Raw genomic sequence first — 18,843 nt, 5'->3', positions numbered from 1 at the left:
GAGCTAAAAAGTAACAGGATTTAAGTGTCATATACATTAAACAATCTCTCAGGGCTTACTTATCATTTAATTCCTGAGCAATCCCAAGGTGTTTCAAGTGATAATCAATTGCTTTTTCATAGTCCTGAAGCAAAGTGTACGTGTTTCCAAGGCTGTAGCAGGCCTGGGCTTCCACAGCTCTGTCTTTAAGTTGTCGAGCCAGCTGCAACGTCCTCCTAAAAGAAAGAGTGAGTCACCTCAAAAATCACTGCAAAGAAAGGTTTTAGAAAGTATGTACAAGTAATTGTGCAACGAAAAATCAGTTATACAAATTAAACAAGCTCAGTCACTAAGCTGGCAATTTTGCTGCTAATAAATTATTTTACATAATTATTTTCTGTAAAATTTAAAAGATTTTAAGTGTCTTCCTTCCACTTTCCTCCCCTGCAATCAATTTCCATTCACTTTATTAGGGTGCAGACTGGTCACTTAAACTGCGTCTCCTAATTTTAATTGGTTGCTTCATCAATAATTTATAGCAGCTTTCCTGACATCATGGACTTGACACAGTTTAGTACCAGCATTGATATAAACATTGCATATTCTCCGTCAATACCGTAATACCTATAACCACCTAGCCAGCTCGTCCTTGCTAGCTAAGAGGAATTTGAGTGCTAAGCAGGTTTTGCTCAGTATTAAGGCTTTTTTCCTGTTTTCAAAACAAACAGGCAGTACTCTATCTTTGCAGAGCGTATATTTTTCTAACTAACAGCAGCAACAACTAGTTGTACTGAGGAGATGAAGAAAAATTCTGGATTAAAAATACAGATCAAATGTTGACATGCGCTACCTATCTCAGTGATACCAAAGTCTACTCGGATGACTCCAGAATTTAGTGAGTGCTAAGGCAGTAATGCTCAATCTCTAAAACAAGAGCAAATGTGTATTGCAGAAGGATGTTTACAGTATGGAGAAGAATCTATTTAAAGTAACAAAAAGATTAAAAGACAAATATTTTGCTAAACAAATGCAATTTTTTTCTAAGTATATTTTAAAGAAATGGCCATTCTACTGTCAGGAAAAGTGCTAAGCACAAAAAAAAGTTAAAAAGTACAAGATACGTAAGTTGTAAGCAGTCAACTAACTTGTAGTATTCAGAAGCGGTTTCAAATTCACCCAGGAATATGTAGGCATTTCCGAGATTGCTGTATGCTCTTCTTTCAGCTGAGGTATCACCAAATTCTTTTGCAATTAGTAGACGCTTAAAAATATTAAATAATTGCATTAATTACTCAGTTTTGCATTTCCTAACACACACTTGCATACAAGAGTGCGTGCCCAGAGTTTTTCCACTATCTGAAGTATCTGTTCTGTAGGCTTGAAAAGAACAGCCAGACTTAAAGCTGCGCCGTTAAGGTTTAAAGCCTAACTTGCACTAGAAAGCTTGCAAAGTCCAGCACAACAAGATCATCCGCAACTAGTGATATTTTGCTAGAACAAGTAACATTCCATACTAGCATGTTACTGTACCTGTTCGTGGGCTATAACTGCACTCCTGAAGTTCCCCAGAAGATAGTGCGTATTTCCCAGATTTCCAAAGGCACGTCCTTGCGCAGCTCTATCACCCAGCTCTGTTACTATTGTCAGGTTTTCCCTGATGAGAGAAAAGAGGGAAGAGCAGCAACTTGTAAGATATTTTCTCCTCATAGTTATTTAAGCAAAAAAAAAATTTCTTCCGTTTATATAAAGGAAAAGGTAGAGGTATTCTATTTTGGCCTATTTTAATTGCCTTTATGCAACCATAAATTTTCCACTGAGCAGGAAGCATTTCCTGTGAGATACAAAGTTTTTATTTCATTCTCACTCAAGCTGGTGTGCTTGTTTCCAGCAAAAGACCTATGTTTGCTCAACATCCACTAGCCAATTTGAAAGCACACATTCTCTTGCGACAGAAAGGTGAGTGCTGCACATGCCACAAAAATCCGTGGACCGAAGTTATGAAAGTAAGACAATGTCAGCTCAAATGTAGTTATACCGAGGTCCTGTTATCGTCACTCTGGTTCTGAAAGATGGACAGGACTCTAGGATGAGGAAAGGATGTGGGAATAAGAGGGATGTTAAAACTGAGGGTGTAACAAAGAGAAGTTCAGTCTCCATTTTAAAAGGAAAAAATTCTCAAGATTCTCTGCTCTGAGTACAAGCATGACACTGCCTGCAAACTAAAGTCGCACTGGTTTACAGCTTAATTCATGTCATCAAAATATCTCCCACTATTCTAATGACTTAGATGATCATATCCTCTCAATCATCAAGATTTAAAGCTATTACTTACTCATAATAATTTGCAGCTTTTTCTAATGCATTTTTCACATCATCTGGAAGTTCCCCGGGATCATGAGTCCCTGCACAGGCTACATTTTTCCCTTTAGAGTGATAAACGTTTCCCAGATTATAAAGTGCTCTTGCTTCTCCCACCTAAAACAAAAGCAACGCGTTAATAACGCTCTAAAACTTCATGCTTTAGGCTCATGTCTTGTGTCCTAACAGTTAGCACAAATCCACAGAAAGGAGAAAAAGTTTTAAGTGCTTGTCAACAGATGCTGTGACCATTCTGAACAGGCTGATGTCACCCGCTTTATTCCCACTCGGTCACATCCTTCAATCAGACCGTTTAGCTTACTCTCTCCATTGAAGGCGAGATGCATAATTCTCAACTCCAGTTATCTTTAAATTTATTTTAAATTTATCCTGTATTTTAATACAGGATAATATTTATACATCTAGATACTGTAGTCTTCTAGGTGCAAACAACCCTCTTAAACAAAACAGATTCTCATTTTCCAGAAGTAATTCACTGTTTCCTCTAAAAAGTGACATACTCATGTTACTACCAATACAAAGGGGTTCGTTAATACAGTTTCTAGTAATACATAGCTTACTTTTGGATTCCTAAGCAATTCTTACCTTATCGTTAAGCTCTCTGGAAATATCCAGATGTCTCTGACAGCAAACAATAGCTTCTTCAAAATTCCCAAGTACCTTTAAGGTGTTGCCCAGATTTCCACTAGCTTTAGCTTCACCCAGCAGATCTCCAATAGTCCTAAAATTGCAAACATAAAGCTACCATTAAATAGTGTATAATTTAAAATTAGAAAGCTGATCAATGTACGGTAGATAATTACAAGAACTTACGAAATTACCAGTAGTTAAGCATACATATGTTAGTTTTATTTTGTATCTAAAATACATTCACATAAACAATGTTTAGTCTATGGTTAGGGACATTTAATTTTGTTGGTGCTGTTTATGCAACTGCCAATGTTCACAATATTGATCAACTACTTTATAAGACATCACATTTCTTTCAGGAAGAGAATAAAGAGAAAAATGTAATGATTATGTGTAAAGACAGTCCCATGACTAGAAAAGAGTTTCAACTGTTTACATATTTTATGTATCATAAATTGTCTTACTAGCCTGTATTAGACATACCAATCTCCAAAAATCTCAGAGGAATATTTCATCTCAAGAGTCCAAATGAGATTAAGGTGGAAGACTGACACTGACCTACTCAGACGTGGATACTTCGGGAATGGCACAAGTGCTTTGTCAATTTAGGTACCTCCATGGCTACACCCCCCTCCACAGGTACAAGGTTAAGGGGGAAGAAAGGATTTGTGCCTAACTGTGGTCAACATGAGGCATCTCTGTCTTTTATTGGATCTACACTAAGTCATCAAAAGTCAAACACACAAACAGTATATTAAATGCACACTTTTTTGTATTTCATAATATCACCCTATGGGTTTTACACAGAAAAACATGAATGAGTTCTGTCAAGTAAACAGCAGAGCCAGCTTAAAATTATGGAGAACCAGAAAAATTAAGTTTTAGAAACACAAAAGGGTAAATAAGGAAGAAAATTTAAAGCAGCCATGTAATTATCCTCAAACCTGGCAAGGTCTCAGTCAGTACTAAGATTATGGTGCTGCACTGACTGTCAACTCCCCAGGTAACGGGCGATTCAGTTACCTGCTGGACTCTCCAATCAACTGCTCGTCTTTACAAGGACTGAATGAAATGAAAAACATGGTTAAAGAAAGACTCAAGATTACCTTGCGAGAGTTAAATCATGGTGATGGTATTCCAAGGCCTTTGCATATTCATGCAAGTAGAAGTAGGCATTGCCTAACTGGCTGTAAATAGCACTGAGTGTTTTTAAATCTTCAGTTCCGACCTGAACAGCTGCTTCAAAGAAAGATACACCAGCTCGGCAATCTCCTGCTTTACACAGGCGCTCACCCTCCAAAGCCAGCTCTAGGCAGGAAGCCTCCATCCTGCGCAATTTGAGCAGAAAAGGAAATTGTCATTCTAACTGTCGCACTTTGCCCAGTAGTTCTGAAGAGGTGGATATTACTCAGAAGGTCTCTGCTTGTTTAGCACAGGGATTCAGCACTGCAGTATAAGCAAAGAACTTGCTATATAATATTACAGACACAAATGTTGAAATGGAAACTGCAACTCTGATAGTGATGAGCAAATGTAACATTCCAACAGGGAGCACTCTTTCTGTTCTTTTTCTTCTTTCCGTTTTTTTCCCCTTTTTCTTTAAGTCTTAAGGAAATCCAAACACTACTTTGTCCTTATATAGCACCACTATGATTCTAAAATACAAAGTGTCTTTACTATCTAGATACTTTTAGAACAGCAAACTAAAAATCATGCATATGGATTACTGGTGTATACAAACTTTGACAAATGGAAATATAGTATTTTAGCTTTTTATCTTACGGGAGACCTTGATGAGTTTTTTCAAAATTATTTCACAATGAATTCAATACTATTTAGCACTTGAACATTTCCTGTAGTGCCAAAGCTGTAAAAAGTTTCACAGCGCAAAGGAAAAGAACTAGGTTGAATTAATGATGAGATGCATTTCAATTCAAGTTACTTAACCTCAAACCCCATCACTCCATAAGCCATTGGAATATTTTTGATTAGTATGAGCAAAGAATTGTGTAATTACACAGTTATAAAATACTGCAAGCAGCAAAGATACTCATTAAAGAACTACATAGCAGAATTGCAGAACATTAACACATTTTGAACAATGAACAAAGGTGCTTCCTTAAAGAACTGTGACTGCCCCCAAAAAATGTTTGTATGCCTTTTATGCTATTGTAAATTCAAGTCTACAAGAGGTAAAATTTCAAATTACAGTAAGTGTTAATGACTACTAACAACAACATTTTCTTTACAGCTCTGATAGCAAGGGAGTTAGGGAAGAGGAAAATGAGAAGAAAACTTCACAATCTTGATCCTGAAACAGTGTAGTACATAGGCTTTTTCAAAATGACATGCACTGTAAAAAGCTTACAAAAGTGCCATCGTTGCACTTTAAAAAGTTTTTTGAAAAGGAAAATTCAGTAAGAGATATTCTTTAAGTATTTAAAAAAATGCATGCTAATACTGTCAGAAAGCGCTGCATGCCAACCGTGTGAGTTTGCATATTTCTTTTGAATTGTTCTTCAATTCAGATTACATAGTAAACAATACAGTCACTCTAATATATGGGCTTGTAGCCCAAAACAGAACATCTTGTAAAATTAATTATATCCTTGTTTTATCATCACTGGTGATTTACTGGTTGTAAGAATGTAATCTTTTAGAGTCCTGTCCCTAAACCAGTTTTCCTTAATATGAATAGTAACAACCACAAATATTTGCTATTCCAACAGTTATTTTAATGACAACACTAGAAAACAGCTGTTTTGACAAGATATGGAGATGAAATGTTTAATAGATCTGCAATATTTAATTTTTTAATCAGAAAAACATTACATCATACAATATTCTACTCAAATCTAAGTAAGAAGGAAATATTTTTGAAAAAATCCACTGACTTCCAAGGGAACTAGAATTTAGATCATAAGGCAAATAAGCTACCAACACAAAATAGTACCATACCTGCTGGTCTTTGACATTCCACAACTTAAGCACAATGAGATGACTGACATTTTTTACTTTTGTAACTAAAAATGATATATGCTTGGTAGTTGGTAAAGATGCAGATACCAGATTGCAACTCAAGTATGAAGTTCTTCCCAGGCCCAGCTTCTCAGTTTGGATATCCATAACATACGCAGTGTTTTCAGGTTTGGAAATTTTCCTCAGAGAAGTTAAAGAATTCCTATTTGCTAGAACACACAACCTGATTTTTTAATTACATTGTGCGTGTGCTGCATGTAAAAAGGAAATAGGCAGAAATGATTAAGTACAGTATGTTACACCATCAGCAACTAAAGGTTTAAGAATTAAAACACTTCACTGGGTAATCTTAAATAATCCTATCCCAAGAGGTTCTCTCCGGGCACCTCATGTTAGCTGACAGGTCTAATTAAAGTGATGTTTAGAAAATATGGTGCTCTTTAGATTTAGAACATTACACAGTCATATTCATTTCTTTCTTTCTTTCTTTTTTTTTTTTTTTTTTTAGCTTGAAGGACTTAGAGTTTTGCTGAAAGGATGACTGTATGTGGCACAATAGTCAAAATATTGTACCAGGCTTCAGTTCTATAAATTTAACTTGTACAATAAATTTGTGTTTTGATTTCTAATTGTCATGCAGCAGTCAACTAATCAATGAAGGAAAGCCACAGCTTGAAAAGGTACAAAAGATTAATTTCAGAGAGTGCTACAGACAAGTAATTTTTTCTGATATACTGCATTCAAGTAATTTCACATTATTCCAAAGACTGTCAAGTGCCAAGGCAGCATTACCATTTCATCAAGGAATTTGAAACCTAATCTTTTGACTTTGCAACCCACACTTAGTATAACTTATTAATATGAAAGATCTATTTTTTCCAAACAAAACATTAAAAGATATGAAGCTAAGGTTTTTATCAAGACTGATGAATACCAACTATTGCTCCAACATATCTCAATTCAGCTAGAATTACAAGAGTTAATGAGAACAGGAATTAATGTTTGAGTAAAAAGTAACCCAAAATTTAATATTACTATGAGTACAACTCTAGAAAGGTTGTGTTGATAGGTTGTTAGGATCTGTTGACAACAAATTAAAACTTCCGTTTCCATTTAAACCAATTCATACTGACCTTTTACAATTTCAAAGTTCCACATAAGCTATAAAAAAGAAAGAACGGAGGAAATGAAATATTTATTTCAATTTACTTCAGTTGCCTGTACCCAGTATTAGTATTTTATTCATGCTACATGAGCGCTATGGACTCATTCAGTTATTTTACCAAGTCACTTCTAGGCAAAAAATTTTGGCAGGCTTACCATCAAGTACAAAAACTGGGCTAAAAGAAATTTCTATAATCTTTAACAAACAGTTATGAAAAACCACACATTTTAAAAAAGATCTGCATAACTGTTCTCCATTGAAAAGAATATCACCTCTTAGGAATGTTTCCAGAAGTTGCTTGAACTGTCCTACTAGTATGGTTAAATAGCATGTGGGCAGACAAGACAGGGTTAGGTTATCAATATTTTAAGAAGTCATTAAATAGTTACAAGGAGAATATGAAATTACTTTCTCTGTTCCCAGGGCTGAATTGAATTACTTATTTATTCAACACCCAATGGCTAAACAAAAGATACATTGAATCAGCAGAGACAAAAAGGCCCATTCATCCGTGTGCTTCTAATGAAATTCTGTTCCTGCTAAACATGATAATGTTCTTCCAGATACTATTGTGGAAACACTCACACAGTGCCTCACTTTGTTACTCTACTTACAGTTGCCTGGACCTGTTCTTCTCTGAAAGGTTGGCATCTCCTGAATAATTTCTCATTTGTAAGACTATCTCATCCTTATCTGTTACTCTAAGCTTTTCATCTTGCCTGGCTCCCTTTTGTCTTTTCTTTTTTAATCTTCTTTGACCTTCTCTACATTCTCTTTTGAATCTTCAAAGCTTACAAGAAAATAAACCTAAATGCATGTCTCCACCCTAACCTCCTACTTTTCTCCAACATTTGGAGTCTCCTTTGCTTAGCTTCTCTCATCTTACAGTAAGGCAATAGAAGAAAGTAAGATGATTTGTACTGATTTTTATAGTCCCTAAATTCTACTAACTTAATTTTATTCTGTTCAATCTCACAGAGAAGATTTCTGAATGTTTATGGCAATTTTCATGGTGTGTCTGGAGGTTCTCCCTACCATGTAACTTCACTGTGAAATGTGTCAATACCTAGACACAAAACCAGAAAAACTGCTACGATCTCTAATTCAGATGCATAAAATTACTAATGGCACAAGCATTCTACAATAAAGACCATATACTATCCTGACTCCAGCTCTTATTCTTGGTTTCCACCCATTCTGTAGAAGCATTACCATATTGTCCAGTCATAACTACTCACGTGTCCACTGGAACACTGTCTAGTCACACTAAGTTTGATAGGAAACTTAGCATTAAAAAAACCAAAAGTAAAATTTAGGTTCTAATGCTCCAGTCACAATACTATCAGTTAGAGGTTTCTGGTGTGTGAAGACACACCAGACAGACAGACAAAGGAAGTCCTGCAAATAGTTACTGTATGGATCAGTTATTAGTCACATTTGTTATCCCTGGCATTTTATTTTCAGTCATTGAACTAGGCTAGACCAAAATAAGTTCCTTCCACCAGCACAGGCTCTTTTGCAGCTGCTGAAGTGCTGCTGTCTGTCTACAGTGGGGAGAGAGGAACAGCTTGCACAGTAAGAAACAGATCCATGGTAAGCCCTCTCTTTACGAACGACAAAACTATCAGTTTCTTTTTAAAGTTTGCTCTATTGGATTATCAGTAGGAAACGGAAATCATTTTGGGAACCAAATGATCCAGGGATAATTTCTGTATGTAAAAGATTGAAAAACAGAAAAACAAAACAAAACAAAAAAAAACCCAGTAATTTATGACCAGATTTTTTCCCTGCATTAAATGCTCAATTAACTTGCGATATCTCTAAGTTTTGAAAAAGCTTAATGTTTGAAAAAGAAACTTCAGGAATTATGCTTTGGTGATTTTTAAGCATTCAATCACATTACAGTTCCTACAGAAAGGTTTAATAAGGTCATAAATATTTTTATTGGCAATTACTGTTACTGAAGCTTGTACTGAAACATAGAATGAACATTTTGCCTGATTGTGCTTGCCAAATTTTGTAAAGTTATTTTTTATTTCTCAGTTTAAAACAGACAATTGGCTATGCTGCTTTCTTCATCCAGTTACTTCCATCATAGTACTCTGAACAGCACCTGTTTTTCTGAAAGGTGAATTGTCTGGGGAGGACCAAGAGCATCAGCAATAGTGCGTGTAAACACATTACAGGACTGCTGGGAGATAGATATACCCAAGAAACACAAAAATGGCAGAAATATAAATTTCAGATATATAGGGATTCCTGCTTCCTAACTCACTATATCAGGATTTTTGCAAAAGAAAGAGAGATTATAGTTATTTTCCATGTTTTTCCTTATTGGCCAAAGCTTTTCCTGTTGAGTATACAGCTAACCAGAAGTAATACTGTAATTCTATGAAATGAAAGACAAGACCAATCTAACAGCAATCTAACACTGTCAGAACAACTGTATGACAACAGATACTGCAAGTACCTTCAGTTTTCCCATAATTAATTTCAAGCAATAGCATGTGCTGTCTTACAATTAAGGGAAGTACTTTGTTCCTCTTAACAAACAAACAAACAAACAAAAAAAAAAACCTCTGAAGTAAGGATGGGAGAATGTGGGAGGAATGAAATCAAAAATCATACTTTGTATTCGTTTTTAAAACAACCATTCCAGTATTTCTGTATCCTTTCCTACTGAATGAGTTGCAAGATTTACCCTTCGAAACACCAGCCATCCACATATGGCGCAATATACAATGTTGTTGTTGTTTTTCAGCTTCTTTAGAGGAGGCCTGCCACACTAACAGTTTATTCCAGGTCTAGAAAGGAGGTTCCAAAAGAAAAATTATGCAAGTTCTCACAAGGGAAAGCACTTGTAATAACAACACTTTTTTAGTCTAAGATATCAAAGCAGTTTTTATCTAATCAATCAAATCTCCTTATTTAAGCAAGGAAGACTACTCTAGAAGAAAGCGCACCTAAAAATTCATCGCTCACATAAGCAATAATGGGACAAGAACAGAGAACTTTAGCAGACAAAACCCAGCAATTTGCAGAAGCAGCCTAAAAGCTAAATAGATAGTATGTATTGCTATGCAGGGACCACATTTCGCATCATTCTTACAAGGCAAGTCACAATAAAGAAATACAAACACTCAGGTACTATTCTGCAACAACCAACAGGTCCAATATTATACAACCACGTAATTATACTAATATACTCTCAAAAGTGAATTTTCATTGTTCAAAAATTAAGAAGAAAGTATATAGCATTGTTTTGACTTTCAGCTTGAATAATACTAGTAACAGATCCCAGACTACTTCTTGTAAAGTTGCTTAGTTTTCTGCCATAACAATACTTAATCATTCATACTAAAATTAATACAACCTTACCTGTATCGAACATGAAAGGAACGATCTTCCCGCATGCTTATCAAAACATTACTTTCCTCCATTGAGTTGCATTATCAGTAGTGAAATTAATATTGTTCTGTAGCAGGGTAAGTACTTTACTACGGAGAACTGTTCCAGTTAGTGTATTAATAAGTTGGAGTCAAGAAGTCCTAAGTTCCGGTTGAAATACTCTTCTTTATTAGTAAGGTAAGGAAGTCACTGTCAGACACATCTCAAACTTTCAGAAACGTGTTCAAGTTCTTGCATCTGTGGCCCTTTCAGCTCCATTCAGCTGCGTTTCTGCAAAGGGAACACAAGATGCTTGGCTTGAAGTCTCATTTTCAATTAATCACTCATAACCATTTGCAGCTGATGCAAAAGCACAATGCTACTCCTACCAAGCAGGAAGTGTCAATCAAGAACTTAAAGCCTGAGCCAAAATCTTCTAGACACACATGACAATTCCTGTAGTCAATGAGAAAGCAAGGAAGGTTTAATGGAAAGCAGCCATCTCTTTTTAATTGGAAACTTTGAGTAATCTAGTGAAGTTCCAAGCGAAAAGCTTAAAGAATGAAAGCTGCAGATGAAATGCGTAATATAATGCTTTCCATGTAAGCAGTACTGCCAAAGCCACGACAGCCAGCTAAGGTCCACGGCAATCCCACCCCAACTGTGCCAGGTCAGGAGGCCACCCAGCTGTGAACATGATCAGCAAGGCAACCTGCAGAGCATAAACAAAAAACTTTCTGGGGGCAGGGGAAGGTGTTAGTGTTTTACCAGCCTCATGTTCTGAAATGCCCCAACAGGCACATGAGCGCCAAATGCTGCTCCCTTCTAAAGGACTGCAGCAACCAGTAGTTCCATGTGAATTTGTGAGCTATGTTTAGGCTGCCAGGGAAATAATTAACTGAAAAGAAACTTTGTACCAAAGGTTTATACACTTTTAAGTGTATTTTTAGTAGAAGAGTTGACATGTTTATTGCTCGGTACTAATATTACCTTGCTTTGTAAGTAAAAATATAGCTGTGGAATTCACAAATGCATATTTCATCAAGACACTGCAGAGGCATCAAAAAAACAAGAGCATTATTCAGATTTCCAGCTGACACCAGAATAAAGTGCATCTTCTCTATTTTTAATTTTAGGTGTAGACAGTGCCTTTTCTCTCATCAGTTTTTTCAAGCACCAGCTATGAAGGTTCACACTTCTCATTATCCTCTTCCTTGATACCCCCCCTCAAACATTCACATTCTTCCAGTCAAACAGCTGGTTATTCTTCTATAGTTAGAATTATCTGGCATCAACAAACGGGTGTGGGTGCATTTTAGCAATTATGAAGTGTGACACATACATTTTACAATACCATTGCAACTTGCATACTGGAGAGACCATGGTACAGGTATCTGTTCTCCAGAAGTTTGTCCAAACCCCAGGTCAGACAGCTGACAAAAGCAGATTGCTGTATGTCACCCAGTCCACAGAGACCACCTGGGAGCACTCTCGGTGCTCAGTCAGTGCAAGGAGGGGAAGGACCTCTTCCACAGTTGGATAAATTCATGTAAACTACTGTATCCCACAAACTAAAAAGTGTGTGTATGGGCAGATGTTATGGATCACAAAATAATGACTTTTCCTGCAGTAATTTGCTTGCATATTTATACTGCAACTGTAATTAACAAAATAAGTAGTTTCTAGATGTTTTTTTAAAAATAAAAGGCAAAGTTAATCAAAAACTACAATTCTATTTAAACATACACCACAATGGCTGCATTCATTTAAATATTGGTCATTATTAACAGAACATTTCACGCTAGTGTTTACAGCTTCATTTTAACTGAGCTACACTCCTATTCCCTTAAACTCTTTCTCCGACTGATACCAGGTGCTGGAACCACCACTCCCTCTTCAGAGCCCTATGGCACAGGCACAGTCCCCTTGGCAGGGTGACCCAGATACACTCAAGCTGGCCTATGCGTAAACAGCACCGACCCAGCAAAAATTACAGGGTTTGGGCTTCATACTTCTCTTCCTTCACCTGGAACTCATTAGGAGCTCAAGCTGTACTTCAGCCACGCCAACGTGTAACCAATAAGCACATGCAAGCAGATTGATTACAGTGGTGAATTCAAAATTCAGAGGTGAAGGAAAAAAAACAAACAAAAAAAAAAAAGAATCCCTCTGCAGACCATATGTTTCAGGTATAAACTGGCCTTGTCAGAATTAAGTTACAGCAAACTAAGCCTTGCTCTTTCTATTTATCCACCTTAACTCTTCAAAGAATCTCTGCGTAACCAAGCCTTTCCCGAGCTGGAGACCAACAAAAAAGCAATTCAAAGGACACAGTACTTCAGTGGAAAAGCCTAGTAATATAGAGAAGTCAGGAGAAGTTCTTCTGTATCTACATATCTAACAGTAAAACTACTAGTTCTAAACTTGAATTTTTAAGTAAAGTGTGGAAAAAATGCATGTTCACTGGTAATAAAAAAGTGTAATAACACAAAGCTGACGTTTTAAATTTATTCACTCCACAACTTTAAACAAAGCAATATTAATATGCATCTAAAAGATCCGCCCTTCACAAAAGCCTGACTAGAAAACTGAAGTCATACATATGACTCTGAAAATGTAGTTTCACTATGCCAGCTAGCAAGTGCAGCAAGTCCTAGCTATTTTGTAATTTTTAAATTTCTGAAAATAAACCTGAAACACAACTCAACTTGCTTTACTAATTCCAAAGCAATGTGATACTGAAAAAAGAAAAAGATAATCAAGTACTGGCAAGGCAGAGATTGGGTACCCAAATGCAGCAGCCAGTTTATACCCTTCAACAGACAAACCGTGCCCTTCATCAACTCTTACTAGGAAAAAATGCTGACCCAGACTTAGGGCTTATCCACCTTCTCTGTAACAGCCAAAGGATCTTTGAATTAGATAGTGGAAAAAAGCTAATTTTACCACAGTTTGCTTTATGTGAAAGAATTATGTGCAGCTACTAAAAAGTGACTTTTCATTCTTTTTTATTAAATCAATAATTCTCGATAGAGATGCTTGGGGTTCACATGGTATGATTTGAATATTGAATTCTTTGCTAAATTCTATGAAATTAATTCTCTGAAATGGTTTAAATTCTATGAGGTTAATTTCTATGAATTTTACAAATAAGTTAAAAAAGTTCTTAGTAAAATATTAACATTAGCTAGCATCCACAAACAATACTTTAAACATCAGCATGCACTTGCACAGTATTTTTCATAAAGTGATCATGTTCTCCGGAAGAGAACCAAGGCCATAGTGGCTAACGGCCCACGGCAGTACACCTCAGCCTTCCACTCACCCCACTGCGCTGAGCTGAACCAGTGACACGCGTGGTGAGAGTGGAATGAGGTACCCTCCCAAGAAAAATTACCAAAGAAACCAAGACTCTCCAATCATCAATTGTGATTAATAGAAAATATTTTAGTCCCTGACAGCAGTAAAATAATAGACAAAATTTCTTTCTCTACAACTTGTTATGCAAGCTAATAAAGTGTTCTAGCTGTTAAAACTTCCAGACAAGTGTTTCATGTTTTAAGGCATTTTCCATTTCAGAAAAGATTGGAGGACATACCGTGAATTTTATCACAACAGCAGACAACCACTGTAATCAGTTTGTAGTTCTCAGTTCTATTGAATGTCTGTGGTAGAGCCCTTCATTTTAACTTTTGACAGAATACTGTATTTCCATACATGTAAAAACAGTAAGCAAGAGTAAATTATTTATTAACAGTGATTACTAGCATATTATTTATTATGTGAGATCAATAATTACAGTATAGTTGGAAAGGGAGATTATCTTTTCTGTCCAATTTATTCCAATACCACGGAAGCTAACGGAATATCATCCTTCAAGGATTCATATCCTATGTCCTATGCATCCTTTACAGAACAAGTTCTCAGTCTCCGACAGCTTCATTGGCTCCTTCCCTCATCCCACCACCTTCCTGAACCTGCGTTTCTGCCTTTCTGGCATTTGGTATATGTTTTTTGATCATCTCCTTTGCTTGTCTACAGTTACGTGGTTGACTGGCTGACATGCTGACTGGTCACTTGGAGGCTGGCAAACAGAATAGTTAATAGCTCAATTCCTCCTGCCTTTCCCTAAAGAAGAGGGATCAAGGAATGCCTTCTCTATCTACTTGCTATTTTTCATTAGAGTATACAAAAGGAGTATCTGCCAAATGAAGTCATCACTAGCCAAGAAATTCAAAAGCTATCGGGGAAAGTAGACAGAGAGAGACCAATTGCACAAGTTTTATTCCCTTAAAAAAAGGGAATGGTAGATGTGTACACAGAGCAGACCTTCAGGCTGCTCACAGGCTTGGCATTCTTTTCAGCACACTCCTTGAGTGCAGCTCATACCAAACATTAACACGACAGAATGGGAAACCACTGCTCCACAAGTATGGGACTTTAATAAACAAGGAATGTGAAGTTTCTTCCCCTTTTCCCAGCTCCCGTGGGAGCTATTTTTTATATAAGAAATCATCAGCTCCTGACTAGAAAAAAGAAAAAAGCTGCAACTGACAGAATATGACTAGACAGGCATTTTATTGCCAGGACAGATGGAAGCACAGCTAACTACTTACTCTGAATCAGAAAGATCAGATTTACGGTAGTGAAGTTTGTAAACTTGGCTCTAAAGATCCATTATCTATGAAATTATTTCATATCTCTTCATAGCCAGTTAATGCCCAAAACTTGTAATTACTTCAGGATAACTACAAGTCAGCAGAAGCACAGAGATTATCAAAGAGTAGAATAATAACAGAAGCTATGATACAGATTAACTCCCTTAAAAATTAAAGTAATTGCTAAATGAAAAGTGATACAAATACTCTCATTATCTGTAATGAACCTGAGTTTTCTACTGATTCCGCTGTTTGCTTTTCTCCGCAATTTGTTTCTAATACCACATTTACCCAAAAGGAAGAGAAGGCTTTTCATCCAAGTAGTTTACCTTAATAATCTGAGGTTGTGTTAATTCAGTACTGTCTTTCTTTGGGATTAATTCACTAACAGGACTGCTGCATGAGAGACTCCCTAGTAACAAAGGAGTACAAATATGCCCAGGACTGCAAGCAAGAGCAGGACTGTAAAAGAAGTTGACTAAAAAGATTTAAAAAGCCTATACAAAAGTAATGCAAATACTTCATAAAAATACACAGCTACTTTATAAGATTAGATACATAATTATAAAATATAATTGCTTTTAAGTTTATATTTAAAAATATATATTTATATATTTTTAATAAACTTAATGGAACAAACGGTCTTAACAATGAAATCCTCCTAAGTCTTGCCACTAAACCACATTCAAGGTCTCACTGTACCCACAGCTAATAATAAAGCTGGACATGAGGTCAACGCTAAAAGAACACAGCTCCAGAGTAAAGCCCAACGTTTATTATCTAATCACTAACATAATGCTGCATTATGACAACTGTGGTAACAGTGCAGATATTTAATTTATCACCCTTTTTCTAAAAAGCTTTGACCTAATTTTTTGTTACCTAAACCACACTGACCTTGCTGCATGGCAAGTTCTAAATATGCATAAGAAAAGGTTCATTTCCTATCTGTCCTTTCAGCTATGCTAATTCCTCCCGATTCTCCCTCCATTCACATCTCTTTTCAGCATAACAGACCAGATGCCTTCACTTATACAACATTCTATTAAAGGCAAACAAAAGTCCAGAAGCTTTTCTACACACCCTCTAGCATTATCCATACCTACTTCCCATGTATCTTGATTATTAGAAGGAGATTTTTTCTTTCATGTTTGTACAGCATCTGATTCAGCAGAATTTAAGGCTTTAAGTACAGCTAAAAGTCTACAAGATGGCAAGCCTTTTAAGCTCTGCTTTTTTTTTTTTTTTCCTCTTTTTCCTCTTTGTTGTTAACTGGTTGTGCAAATGTTTCCTTTAACAAGTAAGGCCTGTTGCTTGCCTAGCATTACTACTTACAGTTACCAACCTAAAACATTACCAGAGTCTTACTGACACAAGTTATTTTTGCCAGATCATTAAAAAAAAAAAAAAAAAAAAAAAAAAACACAGCTGTGATGATTGATTCCAGGAGTCTCTTCCTACACTGAGTCAGAAAGAAGCTCACCCACATTCTTAAGAGTTGTTTACTTTTCCTTCCATTCAAAACACCCAAGCAGGAGGATACAAAGTGCATATACGCTATGCAACAAGAGAAAACTATAGCATACCAGAAACTGGAGAAAAATTAAAAACTTCCAGCTAAGCAACATTCAAATTTCTGGTGAGAATCAGATATCTCTACTCACAGAATCTCACACACAATCACAGAATGGTTGAGGTTGGAAGGGACCTCTGGAGATCATCTAGTCCAACCCCCACCATCACCCCCGCTCAAGCAGGGTCACCTAGAACACACTGGACAGCATTGTGTCCAGGTGGGTTTTGAATTATCTCTTATCTCTAAAGAAGGAGATTCCACAACCTCTCTGGGCAACTTTTCCAGTGCTCTATCACCCTCACAGTAAAGAAGTTTTTCCTCACATTCAGGTGGAAATGATCACTCACACTAAACACAGTATTTTCACCCAGCAACCACAATGAAATGTAAAAACATTAATTATAGTGGAATCATTGTAGATGCACTGTGAATTTCCAATTTAATTAAGAGCTGAAAGAGACACCAGGAACTTAGCAGAATGACGCAATACGTAAGTGACAAATAACTTATATTCTCATTACTAGTAAATTCATCATAGTACTGTCATCAGTACAAGTCTCATCAATTTGAGTGAATGCCCTACTAGCCACTCTCCAGTAGCATCAGGTATATAAATAGAAATCTTTAAGGCATCTGGCAACAGTGTAGGCATTTTGCTACAGGCTTGGAAAATACTGTTGCCAAAACAACAACAAAAAAAATCTAGCATATACTTCTATCAAACAGAATAATACACAGAGAAAGGGCAGAAACAAGTAATACTAGACTGATTTTTGAGCATATTAAACATCAATGTTCAATGATGCAAAGATGGACTTCTCAGTGCCTAAATCATGGTTTCTTTCCAGAAGAGAATAATCCTTTTTAATAAAATTAGTATTTAGCTGGAAATCAGCCTGCTACTTAATATATGTAATTATTATCCAGTATGCAAGTTAAAGAACTGGGTGTAGCCAGCACAAGTAACCACAAGAATTTTTATTGTAAGGATATCCCTACATTTAGTTTACGTAAGCCATCTGTTTCAGTTCTGAAGCATGGCAATTGTACACTGTGGCAAAACAAGAAAGGAAGAGAGTAAGTGCCAGCAGCACAACACAACTTGTGTCCCTATAATAAATCTCATCAGGCAACTAAAAACAAATTCTAAATGAAACAAGATTAAGTGTTCAAGGTAACATTCTACTACCACAGCTCTTCATGTCTTAAGAACAAAATACAAATAGCTGGTAATTTTCCACATATTTAATATATCAAGCTATTAGGATCCCTTTATTTCTATTTTTGAACAAATTAATGAGTTCTAAGTTTTTATATCTTGTCATTCTCTGGCTGAAAACAAATACTGTGCTGCTTGCAGCCTTCCTTCCAAACATCCAACAATTGGAGATGAGATCTGTGATTTTAAAATGCCACAATGGGCTTCAATAGCAGCTCATAACAAAGTAATTTCAAGCCAAATGACTTGTGATTCTTTCATTCTTAGCACAAGGTTAAATCATATTACCACAAAAACGGTAAGAGTTTTGTTACCGATATCTGATCTCAAATTTGAGCATCACTCTTTCTGCTTGTCATCATGCAAATGAACGTGCACTAGAAATAGACTTCAAGCCTCTCCCAGCCAGCAGGGCATTTACTGAAGTACCTTCAGTTTGGGAAATGGAGCACATTAAATGATGAGAAAGAACACCAGATGGGAAAAGTTCAGTGCAAAATGTTGACTATTTGTGCTCAACTGATACAGTGCATTGATCACAAAGCTTTCCAATAAAATACTCCATTTAGCTTAGCTAAATGTATAACACCCCATCTTTTAAAAAAGAGAGCCTGGTACTTAAAAGAAAGCAAACAGACAGATTATGCAGCACTTTGCAGAAATAAGATGAAATTAATTTTAAGATTCCACGAATCAAAAACAAAAACCTTTAGAATCAAGGGCAATAAAATAGAACAGCACGTCTACATGACGGACTACAGCTGATACATCAAAGTTCCCATTTCACATTGTGATGCTCATTCAGACTCAGCAAGCACCCAGTGTAAAGAACTCATCACCACACCAGCAACCGTCGTTATCCTACAAGGAA

General features: G+C 36.3%; 1 protein-coding gene across 2 annotated transcripts in view; it reads right to left on the bottom strand.

The window, feature by feature from the left end:
• Positions 1-18,843, bottom strand: part of GPSM2 (G protein signaling modulator 2) — a 30,146-nt gene that overhangs the window by 8,040 nt on the left and 3,263 nt on the right. The window contains exons 2-8 of one of the 2 annotated variants that reach the window (XM_062582156.1): positions 10,511-10,810; positions 4,095-4,316; positions 2,944-3,079; positions 2,312-2,454; positions 1,510-1,633; positions 1,125-1,240; positions 60-215 (exon numbers count right to left, since the gene is read on the bottom strand). In XM_062582156.1, the coding sequence (XP_062438140.1) occupies positions 60-215; positions 1,125-1,240; positions 1,510-1,633; positions 2,312-2,454; positions 2,944-3,079; positions 4,095-4,316; positions 10,511-10,572 (959 nt within the window). In that variant the 5' untranslated portion in view covers positions 10,573-10,810. Of the gene's footprint in view, positions 1-59; positions 216-1,124; positions 1,241-1,509; positions 1,634-2,311; positions 2,455-2,943; positions 3,080-4,094; positions 4,317-7,100; positions 7,122-10,510; positions 10,811-18,843 lie in introns of those variants that run through there. The other variant, XM_062582157.1, reaches the window with a different exon arrangement.

Source organism: Rhea pennata, chromosome 8 (genome assembly GCF_028389875.1).
Source record: "Rhea pennata isolate bPtePen1 chromosome 8, bPtePen1.pri, whole genome shotgun sequence".
NCBI classification, from domain to species: domain Eukaryota; kingdom Metazoa; phylum Chordata; class Aves; order Rheiformes; family Rheidae; genus Rhea; species Rhea pennata.
The sequence above is the reverse complement of the archived record's forward strand: the minus strand, read 5'-3'. Positions and strand labels throughout refer to the sequence as shown.